A 25817-nucleotide genomic window follows, 5' to 3' on the forward strand; every position below is an offset into this window, starting at 1 on the left:
ATGGCACTCCTGACACCCCAGGGAGTGAAAAAAGTCTTCCAACTTCAGGTGAAGAGAACTTGTGACTTTTCAAAGGAGGTGTGCTCAGATTGATCTAAGAGTGAGGTGTGTCCTCCGAGGGACCCCTGGACAGGATCCCCTGTCCCAGTACACCAGCTCTGAGGCCCGCCCGCCACGGTGTGTGCCCGGGGGATGCCAGGCCAAAGTCCTCCCAGCCCTTGGAGCTTGGGGCTATTTTCCGGGCCTGCAGTGACAGTCCCTGATGCAGCAGAGCCCGCGTGGAGGGACAGAGGAGGTGGGCATGGAGGCACTGTGCCCACCCGCACTCCAAGGAGGGCCCAGGAGGCCCCAGGGTCTCGTCACAGGGGTGCCACCTTCACCAGGAGCTCCAGGGCCCTGTGAGCCCCCTGGGGTTGTACGCCAACATGTGGAGGGAGGGTGTGTGTGTGATTGTGTGTGTGGCAGAGGGTGGGGTCTGTGTCTCTAGGGCAAAGAAGAGGGCAGATTTTGACGGTTTCTCAGAACCATTTCTGAGGCCGGAAGACATGAGCAAGGTGGGCACCTGCAGAGTGAAGAGAATCCAACCTGCAGGGCCCGGGCCTCTGAGCTGTCCACAGAGGGGTGTCCGGGCTCTGCTGCAGACCTCAGGCAAGAAGACCACAGGCCAGCTATGTGCACAGGTCAGCCTCTGACTGGCAGCCTCAAACTGTTGGGGAAGCCCCCGGCCCGGGACCTGTGATTTCACCACCTTCCCTGGATCTTCCAGCCAGCTGTCCCATCAGGTGCCAACCTAGGGATCTAAAAGGGCTGCAGGGGAGGAGAGAGGAGTGACCAGGGGCTGAGACAAGGCTCTGGGCCTTGCTCGGGCACCGTCTTCCATCGGTTCCCCCTCCCCTCACCCCAGGGGAGCTCCAATGTTTGGTGGTTGCCCACTTCATGCCACACCTTTTCTTACCCCCTCCTTGAAAGGCACTTGATTCTCCTACATGTGTTGATGTGATCTCTAAGAACCTTTCTGGAAGGGCCAGGTGAACTCTCAAGTAAAATGAATCCTAACCTATAGTGGGAAATAAGAGGTACCCTGACCAGTCTCTATCGCCTAGCTTCACCAAGCAAGACACATTTCTCTGCTAAAGCATTGCATCTCCAAACCTCTTCTTGGCCAGTCATTTACACTTTAGTATGAATTTCATGATCAGATCGCCATCTCTGGAGCCGTTAGCTGGGTGGGAGTCGTCTCAGAGGAATGTCAAATTTTGTTTGAGGGAAGGGGAAGCGAGGATCATAATAATTCAGGACTTGACGCCGGCTGGAGGTGTAGAAACCTGGAACTGCAGCAGCTAGCATGAGAACACCCAGAGGAAGGAGCAGTGCTAGAAAGGTGAGGGAAACCTGTCCAGAAATGAAAGATGAATTCTGCCCAAGCATACCCCCATTCTGGGTCTCTCTTCAGGATGCTGCAGAGCATATGCTGGGCCCCCAGTAGTGTTTTGCCCAGTGACGGTGGCATCCTGATTCCTCAGTCTCATCCTCCACCCCTCATATATCCTGCCCTGCAGAAACCAGAAGGTCGGGAGCACCTACGGAGACTGTTGAACTGGGGAGAGTTTGACGAGCTCAGAGACTCCCGCAGAAGCATCCTGCTGGACACCCTCTACGAAAGTATCATCTTTGCTGCGGGCAAAGGCTTCCCCTGGGTAGAGGTGGCCCAGGTGGTCAAGTTCACAGAAGAGCTGCTCAGAGAAACCAAAGGTACGGGACATCCAGGGCAGGAGTCAGCGAGGCTTGGGGAGGGCAGACAAACTCAGGAGCTCTCCGAGGAGCCTAGAGCCCCTTCTTTTTTTTCCCCTGGCATTCAGCCTCCTTGTGTGCTCACAAAGAGGGTCCCTGTCCAGATTTTCTGGAAAGTGGAGCAAACAGAATGTCCTTGCTGAGTCCTATCCCTGATCTCCCTGGTGGAAACTCTTGCACCGCGTCAAGCTGTTCACAAAGCAGCCAGGGGTGTTTGCTTTTCAGTCAGTCATTTACACTTTAGTATGAACTTCATCGTTAGACCCATACCTCTAGGGCAGCTAGTTGAGAGCAGGCTCAGAAGGAAGTTAATTTTTGTTTTAGAAAAGAGAGAAGGAGGGACCATCATTTAGAATTTTTGTTTTGTTTCTGCTTAACATAAGTGTGTCACTATTCTGCTTAAAGCCCTTCATTGACTTTTCACTGTACTCCTGAGAGAACTTAAATGGTTCCCAGCATCAGTGTTTGCTCTGCTGAGTGTCTTGAGGGAATCCTCTACAGGTGTCAGCTTGCTGGCAGGGATGGGGGAACCACAGTCAGGTTATGGAGGGAGCCTCTCTCCCAACCCTACCCTGCATTGGGCTTCAGGAGAAGAGGGTAAGCATCTCTCCCCGTGATCCATGGCACAAGGGGATGTGGCTACATCTGTCCACCCCTTAGGCTCTGAGTTGCCGATTCATCCGTTAAGCAAATCCATGACCAACATCGTAGTAATACTCAGCCAAGAATCATCAGTAGGTGCTAAGCCCAGTGGGTGAATGCTTGATGGGAAATGGGATACTTACGCACTTCCCAAGAACCTCCCCACAACAACCTCACTGATCGCAAAGGGGAAAAGAATGCTTTTACAGTGAGGTAGCCTGGCAGACACCTCCTTAGTCAAATGATCCACCCGTAAGAGGACACAGAATACTCTGCCGCTTGACGGGATGCAAAAGAATTAGCCAGCCTCCTTCTGTGATGGTTCTGGCAAAGACTCAGAGCATGATGTCATTAAAAAAAACACTCCCAGTTAGGGGCACTGCACCAAGTCCTCTCCTTTAAGCTTCAAAGCATTAAGGTCTTGAGAACCAAGGAAAGATAGAGGAACTGTTCCAAACTGAAAGACACTGAGGTGATGTGTCCACTAAACATGACAGGTGGTCCCAATTCGGGTCCTTTTGCTGTAAAGAATGTTATTGGGACAGCTGGAGAGACTTGGGTCAGGTCTGGGGATTGGACAGTAGTGACGTGTCTCCAGATTCTGGTGGCTGTGGTTATGAATGTCCTTGTGTGAGGAAATGCACACAAAAGGATCCTGGAGGGCGGGGCATTAGGTGGATCACTTATTCTTTAAGTAGTTTGGGAAATTTTTCTTTGTACTATTTTTTTCTAGCTTCATTGAGATATAACTGACATACAATACTGTATAAGTTTAAGGTATGCAACATGATTTGATATATGAATATATTGCAAAATAATTACCACAATAAGTTTAATGAGCATCACCTCACCTAGTTACAATTTTTTTCTTGTGATGAGAACTTTTAAGGCCTACTCTCTTGGCAACTTTCAAATACACAATACGGAATTGTTAATTATAATCACCGTGCTGTACATCATATCCCCAGGACTTCATTATCTTATAACTGGAAGTTTGTACCTTTGGCCACCTTCGCCCATTTTGCCCACATCCCAACCCATGCTTCTGGCAACCACCTATCTCTTCTCTACTTCCATGAGTTCAGTTTTTTTTAGATTCCACATATAAGTGAGATCATACAATAGTTGTCTTTCTCTAACCTTTCTCCCATACCATAATGCTCTCAAAGTTCAACATGTCACAAATGGTAGGATTTCCTTCCTTTATGGCTGAATAATATTGCTGTGTGTGTGTGTGTGTGTGTGTGTACACACATATACATATATATATATACACACACACATATATAGTATATATTCACGTTTTCTTTATCCATTTGTCTGTCAATAGATCCATGGGTTGTTTCCATACCTTGGCTATTGTGAATAATGCTGCAATGAACATGGGGGTCAGATATCTCTTCAAGAGTGATTTCATTTCCTTTGAAAATATACCCAGAAGTGGGATTGCTGTATCATGTGGTAGTTCTAATTTTAGTTTTTTAAGGAACCTCCATACTGTTCTCCATAATAGTGGCTGTATCAATTTACATTCCAACCAGCAGTGCACAAGGATGCCCTTTTTTCCACATCCTCTCCAGGACTTGTTATCTCTTGTTTTTTTGAGGATAACCATTCGAATAGGTATGAAGTGAGATCTCACTGTGGTTTTGATTTGCATTCCCTTACGATTAGTGATATCGAGCACCTTTTCATGTACTTGCTGGCCATCTGTATGTCTTCTATGGGAAAATGCATATTCAGATACTTTCCCCATTTTTATTATTTTATTTTTAATATTTTACTATTTGGGTGTTTGCTGCTGAGTTGTATGAGTTCTTGACATATTTTGGATACTAACCCCTTATTGGACATATGGTTCACAAATATTTCTTCACATTCTGTAGGATGCCTTTTAATTTTGTTGATCATTTCTTTTGCTGTGCAGAAGCTTTAATTTGATGCAGTCCCACCTGTTGATTTTTCCTTTTGTTGCCTTTACTTCTGGTGTCATAACCCCCAAAAATCATTGTTAAGATCAACGTCAAGGAGATTTCACTGTTTTCTTCTAGGAGTTTTATGGTTTCCAGCTGTACTGTTTTTTTAATAGACTTTATTTTTTAGAGCAGTTTTAAATTCACAGCAAAATAGAGCAGAAGGTACAGAGATTACCCACAGAAACCCTGTCTCCACACACTCACAGACTCCCCCGTTGTCAATATCCCCCTCCACAGAGTGGGTACATCTGTTACAGTCCATGAACCTACACTGATACATGATTATCACTCCAAGTCCATAGTCTACATTAAGGTTCCTGCTTGGTGTTATGCATTCTAAGGGTTTTGACAAATGTATCATGGTGTGCATCCACCATTAAAATATACAGAATGGTCTCACTACCCTAGAAATTCTCTGTGCTCCACCTCCTCATCCTTCCCTCCCCCTCAATGAGCAGAAAGTAGATCCTTCTACTGTCTCTGTAGTATTGCCTTTCCAGGAGGTCATATAGTTGGAATCATACAGTCTGTAGCCTTTTCAGACTGACTTCTTTCACAAGTAATATGCATTTTCGTTTCCTACATGTCTTTACAAGGCTTGATAGCTACTTTCTTTTAAGGGCTGAATAATATTCCAATGTCTAAATATAAGGGCTGAATAATATTCCATTGTCTAGATATATCACAGTTTATGTATCCATTCATCTACTGAAGGATATCTTGGTTACTCCCAACTTTGGGCACTTATGAATAAAGCTGCAAGAAATATCTGTAAGTTTTTGTGTGGACATAAGTTCTCAACTCCTTAGGTAAGTACCAAGGAGGGTAGTTGCTAGACTATATGGTAAGAGCATGGTTAGTTTTGTAAGAAAGCACCAAACTGTCTTCCAAAGTGGCTGCACCATTTTGCATCCCCACCAGCCATGGATGAGGGTTCCCATTGCCCCACATCCTTGCCAACATTTGGTGTTGTCAGTGTTCTGGATTCTGGCCATTCCAATAGGCATGTTGTGGTCTCTCATTGTTTTAATTTACATTTCCCTGGTGACATATGATGTGAAGCATCTTTTCATAAGCTTATTTGCCATCGGTATATCTTCTTCGGTGACATGTCTATTAAGATTTTTACCCTTTTTTTCATTCAGGTTTTTTTCTTATTGTCGAATTTTAAGTGTTCTTTGTATATTTTGCATAAGAGTCCTTGGTTAGATGTGTCTTTGGCAAGTATTTTCTCCCAGTCTGAGGCTCGTCTTCTGATTCTCTTGACACTGTCTTTTGCAGAGTGGAACTTCTTAATTTTCATGAAGTCCAGATTATCAATTCTTCTCTCACGTATCATGCTTTGGGTGTTGTATATGAAAAGTCATTGCCAAACCCAAGGTCATCTAGATTTCCTCCTGTTATCTTCTAGAAGTTTAATAGTTTTGTATCTTACATTTAGATCTGTGACCCGTTTTGAGTTAATGATTATGAAGGGTGTAAGGTCTGTGTCGATTCTTTTGCTGTTGTTTGTTTCCATGCGGATGTCCACTTGCTCCAGCACCATTTGTTGAAGATTATCTTTACACCACAGTACTGCCTTTGCTCCTTTGTCAAAGATCAGTCACCTATATTTGCATGGGTCTATGTCTGGGCTCTATTCTGCTCCATTGGTCTAGTTGTCTATTGTTTTGCCAATATCACACTGCCTTATGTACTTTTGGGGAAACTTTTCTTTAGTTTGAAAAATTGTTTTAGCATGAAAGTTTTGTAATCTGTAATTTGAGGTCCTCCACTGGCCTTCTGACTGAGATCGTAAACAGCTGCCAAGCAAACAGGACTCACAATGCCTTGTCCCAGATGCACCCAGAGCTCACCCACCTGTCCTATCAGCAGCACCCGAATGTCCAGTCTCACCACTTTTCACCACGTGCTCATCCACCACCACCTCTTAACCTGTCCACCGCTTTTACATATTGTATTTCTGCACCCATTCACCAAACTGCACCGTGATTTTTTTCAGACACAAATAAAATCCCATCACTCCTCTGCTTCAAGCCACTCAGTGTTCCTACCACACATATTATGTGCACTTGCACCAGCCTTTTTTTTTATTTCTTGAGCTGCCCGGGTGCCCTTCCATGTCTCTCCTCCAGGCCAGCATTCCAACCCAGTGGTCCCAGCCTGAAGGCTTAAGCAAGACATGACAATGCTCATGGGCTGGTTGCAGGGATCCCTGGGCAATTTCATCCCACCCGAGACATCCCTGCCCCCTCGGGGCCTTCTTGGCATCCCTCCGGGTCCCGCACCCCACTGCTCACAGCAACGCCTGGCTACCAGAGTTCAGCCCTGTTGTTTGAGCTCTGCAGTGGCTCGTGGCCAGAACAAACACTGACGAGCAGGAGAAGAATGTCAGCCCCAAGCAGGTGGGAACTTGGACTCTTTCAAGTTTCCATTAGAGCCTTCCCCAGGCTGAGCCCTTGAAAAACAGTGGATGATGATGCAAACCCAACTTCAAACTGAGGAGATTAGATTGCACTGGCGCTTTCAATATTTCTGGCAATCACATACCTTACCAGTACAGTCTATCTATGTCTGGTAGACCTAAACCTTAGAGTTGCTAGGAGACTTGGTGATTCGAAAATGTAATTCCCTTTACTGCAGGGACACCCCTCAACCAGCCAGCGAGGTTTTCCCAGCCTTTGCTGGCACTCCAAGCCATGGGGCGCTCCCTCCTTCTGAGGCAATTCATTCCTTTATACAACTACTCTCGGTATTAGGAATTCCTCCTTATATCTAGTTAAACCCGTCTCCCGCACCTTCTACTCACACGCCCAGAGTGTGTCCTCTAGAAGCAGTGGGCTGGCCCTGCAGATACTGGATGGGCTTCATGCACCCTGACCATTACATCTTCACATGTCGACTGGACATCCCCAAGGGCCTTTTATCTTTTCTTTTTTTAAGAGAAAGAAGGTTTATTCACAGAGAAGCACACTCCATAGACAGAGTGTGGGCCATCTTGGAAGGTGAGAGAAGGCCCAAAGCACATTAGCTTTTGACTGAAGACACTGGGCAACCTCCCTTGCTCAGAATCTTCCCCTGGACTATTTCCTGTCTTTATCATTCTTAACACTGCATCCTTTCCATAGACCCCTCCACCCCACCGCCCCACCCCGTCCCCCCTCTCTTTCTGCCCTTCCCTGGGCATCCTTGTGTTTGTCAATATCATTCTTTTTTTTAAATTTAATTTTATTTATTTATTTATTTATTTTTGGCTGCGTTGGGTCTTCGTTGCTGCATTCAGGCTTTCTCTAGTTGTGGCGAGCGGGGGCTACTCTTCGTTGCGGTGCGTGGGCTTCTCATTGCATTGGCTTCCCTCATTGTGGAGCACGGGCTCTAGGAGCACGAGCTTCAGTAGTTGCGGCACGCAGGCTCAGTAGTTGTGGCTCACGGGCTCTAGAGCACAGGCTCAGTAGTTGTGGCATACCAGCTTAGTTGCTCTGCGGCATGGGGGATCGTCCCGGACCAGGGATCGAACCCATGTCCCCTGCATTGGCAGGCGGATTCTCAACCACTGCATCACAGGGGAAGCCTGTCAACATCATTCTTAAAATATGGCATCCAGATCCAACACAATACCACCTGCGATTTGATCAATGAAGTGATCAGGGATTTTATCATCACCCTTGTCCTGGTGATGATGCTCCTATTCATATAGCCTATGGGTATATTTTCTTTATCAGCATCAACGTCACAACCATATTGGACAGGCAGTGCACCATCCCTAGCCATTTTCCTAATCTTGCCCTTGCACATGGCCATGTTGAATGCACATGCAAGACTTTACAATCATCCCCACTGATTCCGTCTTGTCAGTGTTGGCCCATTGTTGGCTTGTGAGATATTAGTTCCCCAACCAGGGATTGAACCCGGGCCCTTGGCAGTGAGAACGCAGAATCTTAACCAGCGGACCACCAGGGAATTCCCCTTCTTACATCTTTTAACTCTTGATCCTGGGACATCCAGCTTACAAAATTTTCCTCTTTTATTTATTTTATTTTATTTATTTATTTTTTTGCGGTACACGGGCCTCACTGCTGTGGCCTCTCCCGTTGCAGAGCACAGGCTCCGGACGCGCAGGCTCAGCGGCCATGGCTCACGGGCCCAGCCACTCTGTGGCATGTGGGATCTTCCCAGACCGGGGCACGAATCCGCGTCCCCTGCATCAGCAGGTGGACTCTCAACCACTGAGCCACCAGGGAAGCCCTTCCTCTTACTTTTAAATCAGCTCCAAATTTGTGAAACATGGCTGGTACAAACATCAAGTAGGAAGAAGCTCTTGGGTGGGGTCCCAGTGCCTGGAACTGGACTCGCCGAAGACAGCGTCCATCTGGGGGCTCCAAACCTGGAGAGAAGACTCAAATCCTAGTTCAGTCCCTTGCAGGACATGAGGTCCTGGGCAGCCACACCACCTCGGAGCCTCTAATTACACATCAAGAGAAGGAGAAAAATAAGAGCGCCCACTTCATAGGACTGAGGTCATGACAATGAAGCCCACAGCACAGCGCTTGGTGCCTAGCCGGCGCTCAGTGAGGACTGGCCCTTAGTTTCAGGAGGGACCACAGGGGCAAAGACCCGGAGATGCGACGGGGGTGATGTGATTCCGAGATGGCCTGATCCATCAGGTGTGGCTGGCCGTGCTTTGTGCACACCCCGCTTCACATCAGCCTCCAAATGTCCAGGAGTCACCTCAGCCCCTTCTCAAGAGCAGCAGAGATGGTCCCGAGGCCCTTTCTCCTCAGATGCGTTGCAGGGAGCAGGGCAGGACAACGGGCAGGGAGCAGGGCGCCTGGAGGTAAAGTGAACTGCAGACTCATCCCCGAAGTGCGGCTGCATGAAAAGAGGCAGATAAGTCGGTCCCGGCTCCACCCCCGGCTAACGGACCCGCTGTGAGTGCCGACTCCAGCTGACTCTGGGCTTGGAGGGTGAAGAGTGTGGGTGCGGCAGGGGAGAGCCACCCGAGGACCCGGCCTCCTGAGCTAGGCCCACGCACCTCAGGCCCCGCCACGCTGTCATCAGGATGACGCCTGCTGCTGTAGAAAGTGGACACGCTGGCCGGACATCGCCCCACAGAGCCACGCCCACACTGCCTCCCAGAAACCCACCACTGGGACACCCACAAGAGCGTGAACAAGTGCATCAGTCCTCAGAGGCAGGGGTGGAATTTCAGCGGGCACCCCCTTTCTCCCCCGGACGCTCCTACTCACTGCGCATCAGCTCCAGGCCCAGGCTGGGCCAGGCTAAAGGCCGCATAGCTGAGCAATCAGGCACCAAACTCTGCAGTCAGTAGGCCTGGATTCAAGTCTGCCTCCAACACATTGCTGTGCACCCTTGAGAGCAGTACTTGACCTCTCTGTGCCTTCCATTCCTTACCTCTACAATAGGGCCATGATAGTTCCAACTCATAGGGCGGTTGGAAAAACTAAAGAGACAGGGTCTGCAGAGTATACTAGAGTGGGAGGCATGTAGGAAATGCTCGGCAAAGTTTAGCTCCCACCAGGTGTGGGGGTGAAGCAGGCTGCACAGCAGAGGCTGGCGGTCCGGGACCAGAGGTTGCTGCACGCTGCCCCGCCCCCCCTGGGTCTTGCTGTCTGGGCCATGTCTTGTCTCTCCCTCCCCCGGCAGGCAGGACGGCACATGGGTTCAAGTCATGGGCTCGCCTAATGGAGGTCCACACTGGCCCCTAATGCAGGTGCCCCGCCCTCGGGCACACTGGCGAGGACGGCCCAGTGCCCACCAGCATGAGGAGATGGCGTCTCTTCGTTCCCCCTGTTAGGGGACCCCGGCCGCCAGGCGCAGGAAGCTCAGATCCCAAGTGAGCTCTAGTGCTTCTCACCTCGTGTCCCCCCTGTCCCTTCCCCCAGGCACACCCCACCCATCACAGGTCGTGGGCCGTGGGATGCAGACAGCCGGGGTGGGGGTGGGGGGTCACACTGGCCGGCCAGCTCACCTTCCAGCTTCTGTTTCGGCTAAAGTCCACAGTGGGCTGTCCATCTTCTTGGAAGGTAGCTTCTCCAGGGATGAATTTTTTTTTTTTTTTTTGGTGGGGGTTAATCTAGGGCTAGTGATGGTTGAGTTCTGTTTGCATACTAGGTAACAAAGTTGGCAGACAGCCTTTAAGGAGGGTCCTGTTTGCACAACAATGATTCAGAGCTCTGCCAGGACGGCCGCCAGCTCGGCTTATCTCCCGGCCCAATCGAGTCTCAGAACCAGGAGGGAAAGCGTGGCCCATTATTCAAAAGCATAAGCTGATTCCGTGCTGGCAAATGGCTCACCAGGACGTCCTGGTCTCAGTCCTTTAGTCGGCACCTCCTCTGCCAGCCTCCGGGAAGCCCCGGGCAGATCCCATCCTGCTGCGTCCTTGGGGCCCAGAGTGAAGTCACCAGTCTGGACAGAAGGCTGCCAGCTCCGTCCCCGTGGGAGGAAATCACAGGAAGCAGCAGATTTGCATACGCTGCCTCGGGTCCCGGAGAGGAGAGGAGAGAGATGCTGGGGCATTTGGGGACCTCGGGGAGCTGCAGAGATTCAGGGTGCCCGGGGAAGCCCCACGATTCTTATCTCCGACGGGCACATTGCAGCAGGGGAAGGGGGTGGAGAGCAGCGCCCCCTAACCCTGCCTCAGGCTTCACTCAAGGCTGGAGGCACCCGAGCCAGCGCAGATGCTCGCCCGGGGCCCGTGACCACCTGCCCACCATCACTTCAGCCACTTTGCAGCTTCTGCTTCTTGTCGTCATCGACATCTGGCTTCTCTCTGGTGCTCCACCTGGACGTCTGGGCTAGGAAGAACCCCTTTCCTGCTGGCCTGGCCCCCAAATCCTGAGTCTGGGAGGAAGTGGGCCTCAATGACCGGCCGGTGGAGGCACGAGGCGGCCAGGCGAGTGTCCGGTGAAGTGCGTCACGGCACTGGCACCTGCCGTCCTACCCACGGCCATTCCTGATTCTCCTGGAAATGTCATCCAGGCAGCTGTAGGATGGAAGGCAGCCACCCCAGCCGACCCCGACAGCCCGGGGCTAAAGGGAGGCAATGACTCCCCCAAGCCCCCTGCACGACCTCTCCCTGCCAGCGCACTCACGGCCATGCCCGGGGCCACGCCGCCAGCCCCCAAGCATCTGCCCACACTGGCGAGCCTCCAGCCATTCAGGAGCGGCCCCGCAGAGAGCAGGGGCCCTTCTGTGTTCCTGAGAGGCTGCCTGTCCAGCGGCTTTCTCCTGGGCAGCCCGAACCCCACGCCTCTCAGACCAAACCTGGAGGAGGGGCCTTTGGAGGCAACTTTGCTGATGGAGAGTGGAAGTTTCCACAGAAGCCACTGACTGAGATCTTAGAGCATCTCTTGGGGCAAAGGTACAGCTGTCATTCCAGAGATCCCTCCCTGAGTGTATTCGTTTGCTCGGGCTGCCATAACCAAGTTCCGCAGACTGAGTGGTTTCAACTACAGAAATGTGTTTTCTCATCGTTCTGGAGGTTGGAAGTCCAAGATCAAGGTGTGAGCAAGGCTGCTTTCTGCCAACGCCTCTCTCCTTGGCTTGTGGATGGCTGTGTCCTCATTCCGTACCTCACATGGCCTTGCTTCTGTGTCTTGTCCTAATCTCTTCTTATAAACGCATCGGTCATATTGGATTAGGGCCACCCACGTGACCTCATTTAACCTTAATCCCCTCTGTAAAGACGCTGTCTCCAAGTTCAGTCACATGCTGAGGGGCTGGGGCTTAGGATTTCAGCCTATGAATTGGGCGGAGGCGAGGGGGAGTGGGGGACACTGTGTTAACACAGCCCCTGACACCGAGTGGGGTCACAGCCCACCAGGAGAGGATGAGCCCATCAATCGGCCAGAAATCAAAACTGTGCCGTGGAACCTTCCCCAACCTTCCCCGAGGGGCTATCCCTGCTGCGTAGGGGGTCACAGAGATCCTGACATTTCCTCATGTAGCATCTGTAAGCCTCACTGTGACCTTGCATCATGGGCATTATTTTAAAGATGAAGGAACTGAGGCCCAGAGAGTTTAACTAGCTTGCCCCGGGGTCAAAGTGGAGTCAGGATTTGAACCCAGGTCTGTCTGACAGCAGAGCACACCCCCTACCCCGCCCTCCCGCCTCCACCCCTGGCCATGCGACCTTCCATCTTGACCACAGGGCACGTAAGAAGCTGAGGAGCCCCCAGCCCTGCGGTGAGTGGAACAAGGCTGCTGGCACGCGGGGGCGGCTGAGCACCTGGAAAGCCAGGTGGCACACCTGGGGACTGGGCTCCTAACTTGGTCACCTGGAGCTACTCCCAGCATGAGCCTGGGATCCTGGTCCCCAGCAGGACGGCTCCGATGCGGCGGGTGGCGTAGGCCCAGCCCAGAGGGTGAGCTGTGCCCGTCGGCTAATGTGTTCTTGCATGGATGTGCCTGAGTGTGGGTAGGTGGTACTGGTGCCCTGGGGACCAGAGCTCTGGCCCTTTGGAATGACTCCCTGTTCTCCCTCTAACTTCCCACGTTGGTCCTCGGTCGGCTGGACATCTTGGTCAGTCTCTGAGTTCCCCAGCAGCAGAGGGGACAAGGGACGGGTAAGAAGTTGCCAAATTTTAGTCTCAGTACAGTGCCCTGTCCCCGAGACGGTGGGATTATGTGGTCATTTTCATCTCGGGGATGGTGACGATGAGGAGGAGGATGAAATCCAAAGCCAAAGGCCCCTCACCAAACTTGAGATGGCTGCAGAGGGCACCCACGATGCCCTAGATGTGGCTACAGGGGACTGTGAGCTCAGTGGAAATCACCATGGCTTCTTAGAGTCAGAGGGACCCGAGAGGTCACCTGATCCAAGGCCCCTCTCACCACCACACACACACATCATTCAGGATTTCTCTCCCCAGCTAAATGCCTCCTCACTTCTCCACTGATAAAGCTCTTGCTTCTAGAAATTTCTTCCTGCTTCCGAACTGAAATCTGCCTCTTTGAGCCTTCCGCCTGTTGGCTCCCGTTCTGACCTCCGAACCCTCCCAAATCAGCTTAATCCTGCCCCCATTCACTCAGCCATTCTCCAGCAAGCGTCGCCAGAGCACCGCGCCAGGGCGTGGAGAAGAGCGGACATCCACTCAGCAGTCCTGATGTACAAGCCCTCCACGTGGATCATCTCATTTAATGTTCACACCAAGCTCTGTTGGGTGGGTACTCCTGTCCCCATTTCGTGATGATGCAACTGAGGTTCAGAGAGGTTAGGTAACTTGCAAATCGTCACACAGTAAAAAAAAACCAGCATTAACCCTGAGATCACCTGGCCCCAGAGTTTTGGTAGTCCTTCTTGCCAAAGCACTTTAGCATTAGCCAACTTCTTGAGGAATGGGAGTGAGGGGAGCATTTGCTAAGCAGACAAGGCAGGGGACCACTATGGACAAAGAGAAAAACTTGGGCAAAAGCCCATGACAGTCTTTAAAATACCTGACCCTGTGTTTGCCCTTTGAGTCCCAGGAAAGTGAACAGGGAGAAAATCTCTAAAAGGACAACAAAGTCTTTCTAAGTCTTAATGTGTAGGTAGATTTTTTCCTTTAATGTGACTATTGGTTTATCTTTAAAACAAACACAAAAAACCTAGTGAATGGGAACACAGCAGGGTAGTTGCTCAAAAAATTAAACATACACTTACCCTATGATCCAGCAATTCCACCTCTGGGTATATACCCCAAAAAAGTGAAAGCAGGGACTGGAACAGATATTTGTACACCCTTGTTCATGGCAGCATTACTCACGATAGCCAAACAGTAGAAGCAACCCATCAACAGATGAATGGATAACCAAAATATGGTCTGTACATACAATGGAATATTATTCAGCCTTCAAAAGGAAGGAAATTTTGACACATGCTACAACATGGATGAACCTTGAGAACATTCTGCTAAAGGAAAGAAACCAGTCACAAAAAGATAAATACTGCATGATTCCATTTATATGAAGTAACTAGGGTGATCAGATTTGTAGAGACAAAGTAGAACAAGGGTTGCCAGGGGCTGGGAGGAGAAGGTAAATGGGGAGTTAGTGTTTAATGGGGAGAGAGTTTCAGTTTTGCAAGATGAAACAAGTCCTGGAGATGGATGGTGGTGATGGCTGCACAGCAATGCAAATGGACTTAATGTCACTGAACTGTGCACTTAAAAATGGTTAAAATGGTAAATTTTATGTCGTGTATATATATATATATATATATATATATATATTTTTTTTTTTTTTTTTTTTTTTTTTTGCGGTACGTGGGCCTCTCACTGTTGTGGCCTCTCCCGTTGCGGAGCACAGGCTCCGGACGCGCAGGCTCAGCAGCCATGGCTCACGGGCCCAGACGACGCTCTGCGGCATGTGGGATCTTCCCAGACCGGGGCACAAACCCATGTCCCCTGCATCGGCAGGCGGACTCTCAACCACTGCGCCACCAGGGAAGCCCCGTCGTGTATATTTTACCACAATAAACATAAAATTAAAATGCCCTAGTGGAAGTACTGTACTTCTGTATATTCCATATCTTCTGTTCACTCCTCAAAAATACTTCAGTAGCTGAGGTATACTCGCCTTGGAGTTGGGGAATCTGGGTTTGAGTCCTGATTTTGCATAGGTCCACTAAGCGTCAGTTTCCTCATCTGTTAAATGGCAGCAATTACCTCTATTATAAGTTGATTATGACCAATTAAATAAATTGATGGATAATTAAATGCTTTAAAACTGTAAAGTAGCCTGCCAGCATAGGCTGGTTGTATTATTATTTATTGAGAGCTGAACACTGGGCAACAACTACACGTCCAGAGTTTTTTGGAAAGATCCTCTGGAATGGGGAAATCTGGTCCATTTGAGCAGGTCCCTGCCACCGGGGAGCTCACAGTAGCAGGAAGAGAGAGAAGAGAATGCTCCAGAGTTGTTGGGGAGAGCTATGAACTATTGGGTCACTCAGTAAATGGTCTCACCAGAAGAGTTGCCACTTCCTCTACCCTCTGAACCCCCTAACTGGGGACAGCCAACTCCCAGCCATCCTTTGACCTCAGCAGCCAGTGTGGCCAGGAGAAAAAGCACATCAGCATCCATGACCCACCCCCAGCAAGGTAGAGAGAGCTGCCAGGTGAGGACCTAGGAGGGGATGGATTGAGGAAAACCAAGCTCTAGGAATGCATTGCCCTAGGAGCATGCGGGATCCTCTGGAAAGCCAGATTTATCCCAGAATAGCTCACAGTCCCCGGGGAGCTGGACGCCATGCCTAGAACCTTCACAATGACAACCACGTGATGTACTGAATGCCCCCGTGTACCTGGCGCTTCGGAAAGCTCCGTCACACATGCCCACATCTAACCCTACGAGGTAGACGTTTTTATTGCCTCCATTTTACAGATGAGGACACTAATGTCCAGAGATGCAAAATAACTTGCGCAAGTGGTTAAGAAGCAGAAGCAAGCTGTGAGCCCACAGCTGTCTGAATCCCCAGTCTGTGCTCTTAAAACCACACCAAGCTCTAAGGGATGGCCCCAGGGTCAAGGCCATCTTCAGGCCAGGGGCTGCCCTGGGCTCAGTGGGGGCCTCTTCGTGACTGAATGGTGCCTGAAAACAGAGCACGTGGCTGGCAAGGTGCAGTACGACCAGAACCTTGGCACTGTGGTCAGAGTGCTGACCAGTCAGCAGCTGTCAACATCCAGGCAAGACCCTCCACCAGCAAAAAGATTACAGCTCGCTGAAGGTTCAGATGATGGTTAGCATTTTTTAGAAATAAAATATTTGTTAATTAAGACATGTACATTGTTTTTTAGACATAGGGCTATTGCACACGTAAGAGACTACAGTATAGTGTAAATATAACTTTCATACACACTGGGAAACTGAAAAACTTGGGTGACTCGCTGTATTGCAATATTCGCTTTATTGCAGTGGTCTGCAACTGAACCCGAAATATCTCCAAGATCTGCCTGTATTTGCCTCAACTAAATCTAAGAAACATTGCATAGGCTCAACCCTTTTGGGCCATTTGCTGAGCCTATTAGCATATTTTGCTGAGCTCATTAGCACATTAAGGACATCTGTTTAATTTCCCTGGATCCAACATGTGTTCAAGGTCATGCATTTTTATGTTAACACTTGTTGCAAAAGAACCTTTGGAAAACTGTCACCGAGAGGGTTGGGGAACCCTTCCAGTGTCCATCTCCAGGGTCTACAAAGCAAGCCCAAGACTCTTGGATCTGGATGCTGAAAGGAGCCTTGCCCGGTCAGGCTGGGGTTGGAATTCTGGCTGTGCCACTCACCAGCTGTGTGCCTTGCAGCAAATCCCTTGACCTCTTGGAGCCTCAGTTTCTCTCACAGGTAAAGTGGGGATGGTGGCTAATCTGTTCACCTTGCTGGGAGGAGTTGGGCGGAGCCTGAGATGACCCAGGGAGTGCAGGCCACAGAGGGAGCTCCCTGAACAAGAGTCCTCTCCCCGTCAAAGAAAACACACCCCTTCTGAGCTGGTACCGGCGCCGCGGGGCGGATGAGTTTGGCAGAACCTTTTCCAGAGCAGAAAGGGGACAGGGAGCAGCATTCGGGACCCCGGATGGGGGTGAAGTGGAGGGTGAAGTGGTGGGCTTTCCTTTCCCACCATCCCGGGCTGCCCTGATAGGTGCTTGGGTATTGGGAAGGGTAAGCCGGGCCAGGCTGCAGCCTGACTGGGTTCCTCCCCTCACACCCAAGGCAGGGACAAACAAACTGGTTTGTCATGGGGCACCCGTGGCAGCTGGGTCCTCCCCCTCCCCCACCCGAAGGAGCAGCCCCTCTTCTCCTTTCCCAGCCCCCAGGAGGCACCCCTGTGCTCGCCCTCGCCCAGCACCAGCCCCAGCCCCAGCCCCAGCCCCAGCCCGTGAGGGATGGGAGCGAGGGAGCCCAGAGCGCCCGGTACAGGCCCAGTGCCTTTTTGCCCTGATGCTGGAGCAACTGGGCTATTCCACCCACGCTCTGGCCCCCGCGCTCCCCTTCGCCCCTCCCCTGTGCTCGCTGCAGGTACTGGCCTCCAGGCCCTTGGGGACCGTCTTCAGGAAGTGCCTAGCAGCCAATGCAAATGAAGGCCACTCCCTGTATTTGAAGAGCAACTTGCAAGGACAGATCAGCCCTCCCGAAGCCAGAGGCTTCTCCCTGAGACTTAATCCTTGGCGTCCTGAGTCATCAGGGGCTTCTCAACCCATGACAAATGGAGGGTGATCTGGGGGCCAAGTGTGTCTCGTGAGCCAGCTTGGGACAATTTTTGCTGAAAACCAGAACTGGTCCAAAGAGTGTCTTGGGGCTGAAAGTTAGAATTCAGCCCAGGGGTCCTTCCCTGTTGACCCGGGACAAGGCCCACACTTGGGTTCTGTGGCTGAGGCCATGGCCAAGCCCATAGGAGGGCATCTGCCAGGATGACAGGCAGCTGGGGCACCTGGGGGTGTTAGAGCGACGGGGCTCGCGCACTTCTTGATTCAAACCTGGACTCTGTGCATGGCTGCCGGGGCCGAGTGGAGAAGACCAGGGCTGGCCTAGCCGAACGAGGCAGCCGGGGCTGCCCATATCTGGAGGGTGCAGGTGACCCCAGCCCCACGTGCTGCCTGGCCAGGTGGGAAGAGGAGTAGGGTGCCTTCCTGCAAATCCAGTTCCTCAGAGCCCAGAGAAGTTTCCATGATTCACCTCACCAAGTTCACACAAAGATGCCTCCATACAGGCCTCAAGTCCAGCTTTGATTATCAGAAACCGATGACCTCACACTGCTGCCTGCCCTCGGGGACACCTTCACCGGCCGTCCCAGCCGTCCTCCACATACTACCCTATGGAAATACCTGCCTGACGTCTCACTTCTCAGCTTAATGCCTCTGCGGAGTGGTCCGCAGCTCCGAGCCGAGATTCTTCACTTTTCCTTTAGGAATTTGATGATTCTCTCTAATGTGCACTCTCCCCAGAAACAATGTGCTGCAAAATTCTAGATGCAATTCTGGGGTCCCGGTCAGTTCTGAAGCCCTTCCTTGGATGTCCTTGCGTTTCGTGAATTCCGGTTCAAGAGCCCAGCTTCTGTGATGAAGTCCAGCTCTCTCATGCGACCTACACGGCTTGCCCTCTGCAGACTGAAGACCTCAAGCCGTCTGTCCCCCAGCCCAGTCCCCCAGACTTCAGCCTTGCCTCCCAGAAACTCTGAACCAGGTGTGGATCCCTGCACCTGCCCCTCTGCTTCTACGAGTCCCACTTTTTTAGATTCCACATACAAGTAGAATCACACAGTATTTATCTTTCTGTGTCTTGCTTATTTCAATCAGCATAATCTCCTTCAGGTCCATCCATGTTGTTGCCAATGACAGGATTTCCTTCTTTTTTAAGGCTGAGTAGTATTCCATTGTGTGTGTGTGTGTGTGTGTGTGTGTGTGTGTGTATCACAACTTCTTTAACCATTCATTCATCTACAGACATGGCAGACACTTAGGCTGTTTCCATATCTTGGCTCTTGTAAATAATGACATGAACATGGGGGTACAGATATGTCTTCAAGATCCTGATTTCATTTCTTCGGGTATATACTTAGAAGTGGGATTGCTGGTTCCTTTTGAGAAGCCATTTTAGATGTTTTTCCTTAACTGCCCCTGCTATCAAATTTTAATATCCTAAGTATTCTGTATGTCTGATTATATACTATATGTATATCTGCTTTATACATAAAAAGATTACTCTTTGTATTCGATGCAAGGTTAAAGATGACTAAATAACATTTTAAAGTTAGATTAAGAACTGAAAAGCCGTCAACGTTGAACTTAACTATACTTTCTGAGTAAATTTTAATGTGACTTATTTACATACGTAAATTGTCAAATTACCTAGACAAAGAAGAATTTATACAAATATATAATGATGAGAGCAATGCAATCAAATCTTAAAATGTCATTCAAAATTATTATTTTTCTGGCAAAACAATGGACAAAATTAATTTCTTAAAAACTATTTTCAGTAAATTTAACTTTCAACTTTTGCTTAATACAGCAAGGTAACCAGTTGATAAGGCTGTGGTGTGGGGTGGAGTGGTCTGGGAGGCCCCTGTGAGAACCAGTGGGACCCACCAGATGCTCTCCAGCCTGCCAACCTCCCAACCCCCAGCCTTTCATTTCCTCAAATGGGCCACGCTTTATCCAACCACAGGGCCTTTGCACAGGCTGTTTCCCCTCCCTGCTTTCATTCTTTTCCACCTCTCTTTGCCCAGTAACTCCTCTGACACTCCCCATCTCAGCTCCTTCACCACTTCCTCAGGGAACTGCTCCCCGATTTCCCTGAGAAAGTCACTTCTTTCTACTGTGCACCTGCCCAGCCCTACGTAGCCCTGAGCAGGGTTAGACTGTCTGTGTGTTTCCCCCCAGCCTTTCACCACCTTCCTGTACCATAAATGGGTTCTTGACACATGGAAAGAAGGCTCCTAATGAATATTTGTTGAAGGGGTAAATGAACAGCTCCTTCACCACACTTCACTTGTCAGAATTTGTTCATTTACTCACTGGATACCTATCGGTCCCTACTGAGCACAGAGCCCTGAGTTGGGGGCTGAGAACAAAGAGGGCATGTCATCTGTTCAACAGTCTCCTCTTCCACAGACTGGAAGGTCTCTGAGGACAGGGGTCACAACAGAGGTAAATGTCCCACGCTTATCATATACTCTTGGTGTCCCCCGCCCCTGCTCCCCAAGGGTCCCCAGGAAGAGCCTGGGAGTCGGGCAGGCCTCTATCCCCCTCCACACCTGGCCATCAGTCCCGCCGCTCAAATCTGACCCTTCTGCCCATGCCTGCTGACCTGGCACTCCAGTCCGGACTGGGCCGCAGTCTGCCCACAGGCCACCACGTAACCAGAGTCTCCCTGGGCAAGCCCTGCACTGCCTGGAGTACAAGGCCCTGGCTTCTGAACACAGCACTCAAGGCCCTCCTGTGTGCCTTCCACCCACCTCTCCACTCAATGCTTGCCGTTTTCTGCCTCTACATTTAGGTGCCAACAACAACACACTCGGTCTTGTTCCCCACCCATGCCATGTGGCTGCTTGTCCCTCTGATCTTGCTCATGCTGAACCCATGCCATGCCTCCCCCCACCATCTTTGCTGGCTCAGTCCTACTCAGCCTCTGAGATGTCACTCATGCATCATCTTCTCCAGGAGAACCCCATCCTTGACTGAGCATTCCTCATCACCTGATTCTGTTCCTCGTTACACGTGTATTAACATTTGCTTGTGTATCTCTCCTGTGAGAGCTTTGAGGGCAAGAGTTGCGTCTGATAAGACACATGATAATATTGCCAGAACCTAGCATAGTGCCTAGTAATTAATAGGCCCTCAGGAAGAGTTTGACAAATTAATTGTTGATGGATGGAGAGATGGATGAATGGATGATGAGTGACTGGATGGTTGGATGGATGGAAAGATGGATGAATGGAGAGAGGGATGGGTAGATAGATAATGGATGGATGGGTGGATGGATGAATGGGTGGATGATGGATGGATGGATGGATAGAGAGATGGTTGGCTGGAGAAATGGATGAATGGATGATGAGTGACTGGATGGTTGGATGGATGTAGAGATGGATGAATGGAGAGATGGATGGGTAGATGGATAATGGATGGATGAGTGGATGGATGATGGATGGATGGATGGATAGAGAGATGGTTGGCTGGAGAAATGGATGAATGGATGATGAGTGAATGGATGGGTGGATGGAGAGATGGATGGATGAATGAACAGACCAATGGAGAGATGAAAAGATAGAATGAAAGAAGTGGCCAGGAGAGACTCTTCTCACAGCACAGAAACACATGCCTCTTTTCCTACAGCATTCATTGATTACTACCTTGTCGTGGGTTCTGTGCAAGGCGCTTGGACACGTCATCCCATCTGGTGCTCCTAACAATCCTATGAAGTACACATGCCTATCCCCCATTTTACATGTGAGGGAATGGAGGCCCAAGAGTCACAGCTCGGAAGGGACGGAGCTGTGTCAGCCACCCAGGCCCAGGGCCCTCCCCTCCACCACCCTGGGACACAGCACCGTCTCGGGCCTCGGCGCCTGCTGACTTGCCTTGAAAGGAAGGGGAAGCACAGCCCGCTAACCTTTAACTCTGTGCAGTGGAGAGGCCTCCCTCCTTCCATCCCCCAGGAGACTGAAGCCTAAATCCCAGTGACACCTCCCAGCACTTGCTAACGAGGCTCACGGTGGAGCAGCGCTCCATGTACTAATATTTCTCTAAGTCCCTGATACCTCTACCTTCTCAGGACTCAGGGGAGAGTTAAGGTCAATAGGCTCACGCAGATCCAAGAGTGAGGGGCCAAAGTGAACGCAGAATCAGTGGCGGGTGAGGAGGGTTTGAGAAACAAATGGTGTGGGCCGGGCTGAGACAGCCCCTCCTGAAGGCGCATGGGGCACCCTGGCTGGGGCGGGGAGACTCCACCAGGGCCCCGTGGGGGGGCTCTGCCAGGGGGAATGAGGACGGGGATCTACGGGCAGGCTGGCCTCCACCCCAGGAGGAAAGCCAGGCTCCCCGCATGCAATGCCCGGTCTCTGTCTTCAGTAGACGGAGCGGTGGAATCCCCAAAGCCTGTGCCCAGCTCCCGATCTGAAGAGCTGACACCGAGTCAGGAGGTGGGAGAGACTTGGCCGAGGTCACAGTGCGCCTCGGGGATGGCATCCGTGTGAGGACTCAGGTCTCCTCGCACTGGGGCCAGGGTCATTCTCTGTCCCTTGTCCTGCCCTCTCCCTGCCTGAGATCCGTTCACAGGACATGCACCTCATTTATCTGGGACCCTTTAATGAACCATCCCTATCTTAAGACGCAATCATATGCTGGGGAGAGTCCTGCCCCAGCTCCAACCACACCCCTACCCCAGGCTTCTGACAGGCTTATGAGCAAGAGGCGTGACAGGGAGGACATGGGAGAAGGCGGTTTACCCTCCAAGGAGTGTTGCCCGGTGCTACCTTTAGAGCTGATTGATCTTTGCCCCGTCTAAACAACACTTGCCTAACTCTGTGACCCAAGTCGCCAGTATAATGTCTCTCCAATCCTCTCATGCTCCACTCAATTCAGAATCCTTTTTTATACCCTCATCTCCTTCCCAAAGAGTTTGAAGTGGAAACAACATAAAGCACAGCTGAAATAAGTCTTTAAAACAAGAGTTATGTGTCAAAATATAGGTAAGGCGTGAGATAACCGTATCAGAACAAATGGGATAAATGTAAGCTACTGCATAAAACTGCCTCTGAGCGTCCCAGAAGCCAAGGTAAAAGGGGAAACATGATATGCACTCCATGGCTTTCAAGACCTAATAAATGGTGACATAGAATAGCTGGTAGGACGTGGACTCTGGGGTCCAAGTCTGTATCAATCAGCCATCAATGCAGCTTCAGCCCCATTCACACTCAACGCCCGGCCCCTCTGTGCCCACAGGCTGCTCCATCACTGAGGCTGTGACGATCCTGGGGAACAAGCTCAGAGATTACCAGGGGCAGTTGAACACCACCCACCTGCTGGCCCAGTGCGACTACTTCCACAACACGTTCATCCGCCACTACAAACTCTACCAGTACGTCCTGGGCCAGGACCAGGACGTCAAGCTGACCGTCACTCACCTGGAGGTGTGTGTGCCACCCCAGCCCCTCCCGCTGGCTGCGGGCAAGGACCAGGCCGTCTGGAAGCACGAACAGCAGGTGGTGGAGCTCAGCGGGGCCGAGGTGCAGAAGCGGGCCTACATGCTGCAGCTGAAGGAGGCCCTGCGACTGGAGCAGCAACATCTGTTGCAGGAGATACTCCCGGAGCTGCCTGGGTGGCAGCACCAGGTCCTGAAGAGAGAGGTGAGGTGGGGTCCTCGGGGCGGGAGGAGGCTCGCCTGCCCCCCACCAACGTCCCTTCCCACAAAGAGGACGTCCGGGCTGGACCCTGAGGCCCGCAAGAGGTCCACACACCCAGGAGAGGGCAGAAGGGGACAGGCTTTGCGTGCACGTTGCATGAAACATCCCTGAGATGTATAATTCATGGCCCCATTTTAGTGATGAGACAACTGAGGCTCGGAGACTTTAATCGCCTGGCCCAAGGTCCCCAAGCTAGCCTGTGGTAGAGTTTACATTTGGACTGAGGTCTGGCTGACCCCAAAGTCCAAGTCCTTTCCACTGCAGATTCTGCCAAAAGAGCTCCCAGGCTGCGAACCACCATAGATTTCCTCAGTGCCCTTCGTCTGCTGCAGAGCCAGCATCCATGGAGGATGCCTGGGCGGGGGGTGGGGGGACATGAAGGAAGGGCCGTAGGGGACAGACAGCTCAGGGCAGTGATGTGATGAGGTGGGGGAGGGTGTGTGTGGAGCTAGGAACCTGGCTGCCCTCTTGGCAGGTCTTAAGGACTGCTGGAGCTCCAGGAGCCAGAGTCCCTGATGCCCAGCTCTTCAATAAATGGCGACTAGCTTGGTCCCAGGGCAGCCAACTCCCTGAGGGCCTGGCCGAGTCTAAATTCATTTTTTAACTATATGTAGGTACTGATAGCATCACTGTTGCTTGCCTTTGACACAGGGACAAGCATGTGCATGTGGGTATGTACGTGTGCGTGTGTTGGGGATGTTGGAGCTGGGGTGGGGACGGGGAGTCTCAGGGACTCTGTGTTCTGAATTGTCAGCCAAAGAGTGGGTGGCTTTGGGAAGCATTCCTTTAAACGTGCATAAAACACTGGGGAAATCTCTAAACAACAATGAGTACAATGGAACCAATGATACTCTTCTGAGTTTAAGTCTTCCCGGTAAATAGCGCATCAGCTGCTCTTCATGCGTTGAGCGGGGACCCAACAGAACACAAGCAACGGCTTGTCTCCACCTCCTTCAAGGGACCTTCCAAGATACGTGGGCAAGGCCACGGGTGGAAGGGGCCCCCTCCCCTCCGCTGCCCCCAGCTCCCCTGCAGGCCTCCATTACTTGGCTGCTGGTCCCTGCCAGGTGGAGCTTGTAGGCTAGAGTCCCCTCCGCTCTGTGCCCCTGAGCTGGGGACACTCAACACCGCAGGATAAACACAGTGCGTCTTCTTGGAGCCCAATCCTCCCCGACGCCCTAGGGGAAGAACACTATTTTTCTAGGGCAAATGCGAGATTTTGCATGGGATTCTAAGTTAAAATGTGAGATCTCAAAACAATGACTTGTAGGTAACCAGATACTCAAGGTATGTCCCCTGACACTCCCAGGACAAGCATGACCTCTCCGCTACTGACTGGTTGCTTGGGCAGGGAACTTGGAGAAACACAGTCACACGGTCCCTGTCGCCAGGATCTTACGATGCCATGGTCCTGATTGCGATGACAGACAGGGTCTCCTGTTTAACCTGGCGCGTGGTGGCTGAGTTTTCAATCTTCCCCAGTCTGGCTAGTTGGGGGACACACCCCCTCTCTGAGCAATTTCCCCTGACCCCTCCGATGAAGCCTGCAACTGGAGCTTTGAGATGTGAGAATGAGATGAGGGCAGAAGAGGAAGGGGGCTGGCATCCAAATGGAGCTTCACCAGGGACCTCCCTGGAGGTCCAATAGTTATGACTCTGAGCTTCCACTGCAGGAGATGCCGTTTGGATCCCCGGTTAGGGACCTAAGATCCCGCATGCCATGCTGCGGGGTCCAAAGAAAATAAAAACTGGAACTTAACCAGAAAGTAGGGGATATGGGGCTGGCCTCTGAGCCCAGAACAGTGTGAACAATAAATGACACACTCAAATGGGGTGAGTGCCGCAGTACACCTGAAGGAGGAGGAGGGAAGAAGCGAAAAGAGAGCTGTAGGAGAGGGCCACAGGGAGGGAAGTGCCGCTGCAGGTAGAGGACCATGGCCACGTCCAAGTCCAGCTGGCTGGCAGGAAGATGAGAGACTTCTTCCTCTCCCCACCCTCAGATCTCCTGCCAGGGTCTCCCATTGGCTGAACTCAGCCAGCAGCCACAGCTCAAGGGAGCTGGTGGATGCAGACCTTAAAAGTCAGCCTCCCCCGGCACAGAGTGGGGTGGAGACAGATGGAGAGTAGGTCTGGGGGGGGTCATGGAAGGTCCCAGCACACTGAGAAAGGAGGCGGCTGTGTTGAGAAGTTGCAACTGCATGGGACTCTGTCTGCAGACGGCCTGAGCCTTCCCCAGGCCCTGTTCACCAGCCACATTCCATTTCTTTCAGGAGCTAGAAAATCTCATCAACGAGGCCATTCACATCCAGATTGAATGCCTGAAGGAGCTGCTGCAGTCTGAGATACAGATAACCTTTGATATTTTGGACCTGAAGCTACAGAAGAAGATTCTAAACCTCAACGCTCCCACCCTTTCCCCGCTCCCCATCATGGGCCAGTCAGGCCAAGATGAAGCTCTTAAGTTGTACAAAGCAAACAAAGGAAGGAAAACAAAAACAAAGAAGAAGTGA

The 25817-nt window shown here is 51.1% G+C and overlaps 1 protein-coding gene across 1 annotated transcript; it reads left to right on the forward strand.

Moving 5' to 3' along the window:
• Positions 1-25817, forward strand: LOC308619330 (uncharacterized protein C8orf74 homolog; the record flags this gene model as incomplete). The annotated part of the gene is made up of 4 exons (XM_081237945.1): positions 1-48; positions 1560-1752; positions 22847-23250; positions 25578-25817. 4 exons carry the CDS (start codon positions 1-3, stop codon positions 25815-25817), a joined length of 885 nt encoding a protein of 294 aa, XP_081094071.1.

The sequence above is a fragment of the Mesoplodon bidens genome (genome assembly GCF_964165515.1).
Source record: "Mesoplodon bidens genome assembly, chromosome: 6".
In the NCBI taxonomy this organism is placed as follows: Eukaryota; Metazoa; Chordata; class Mammalia; order Artiodactyla; family Ziphiidae; genus Mesoplodon; species Mesoplodon bidens.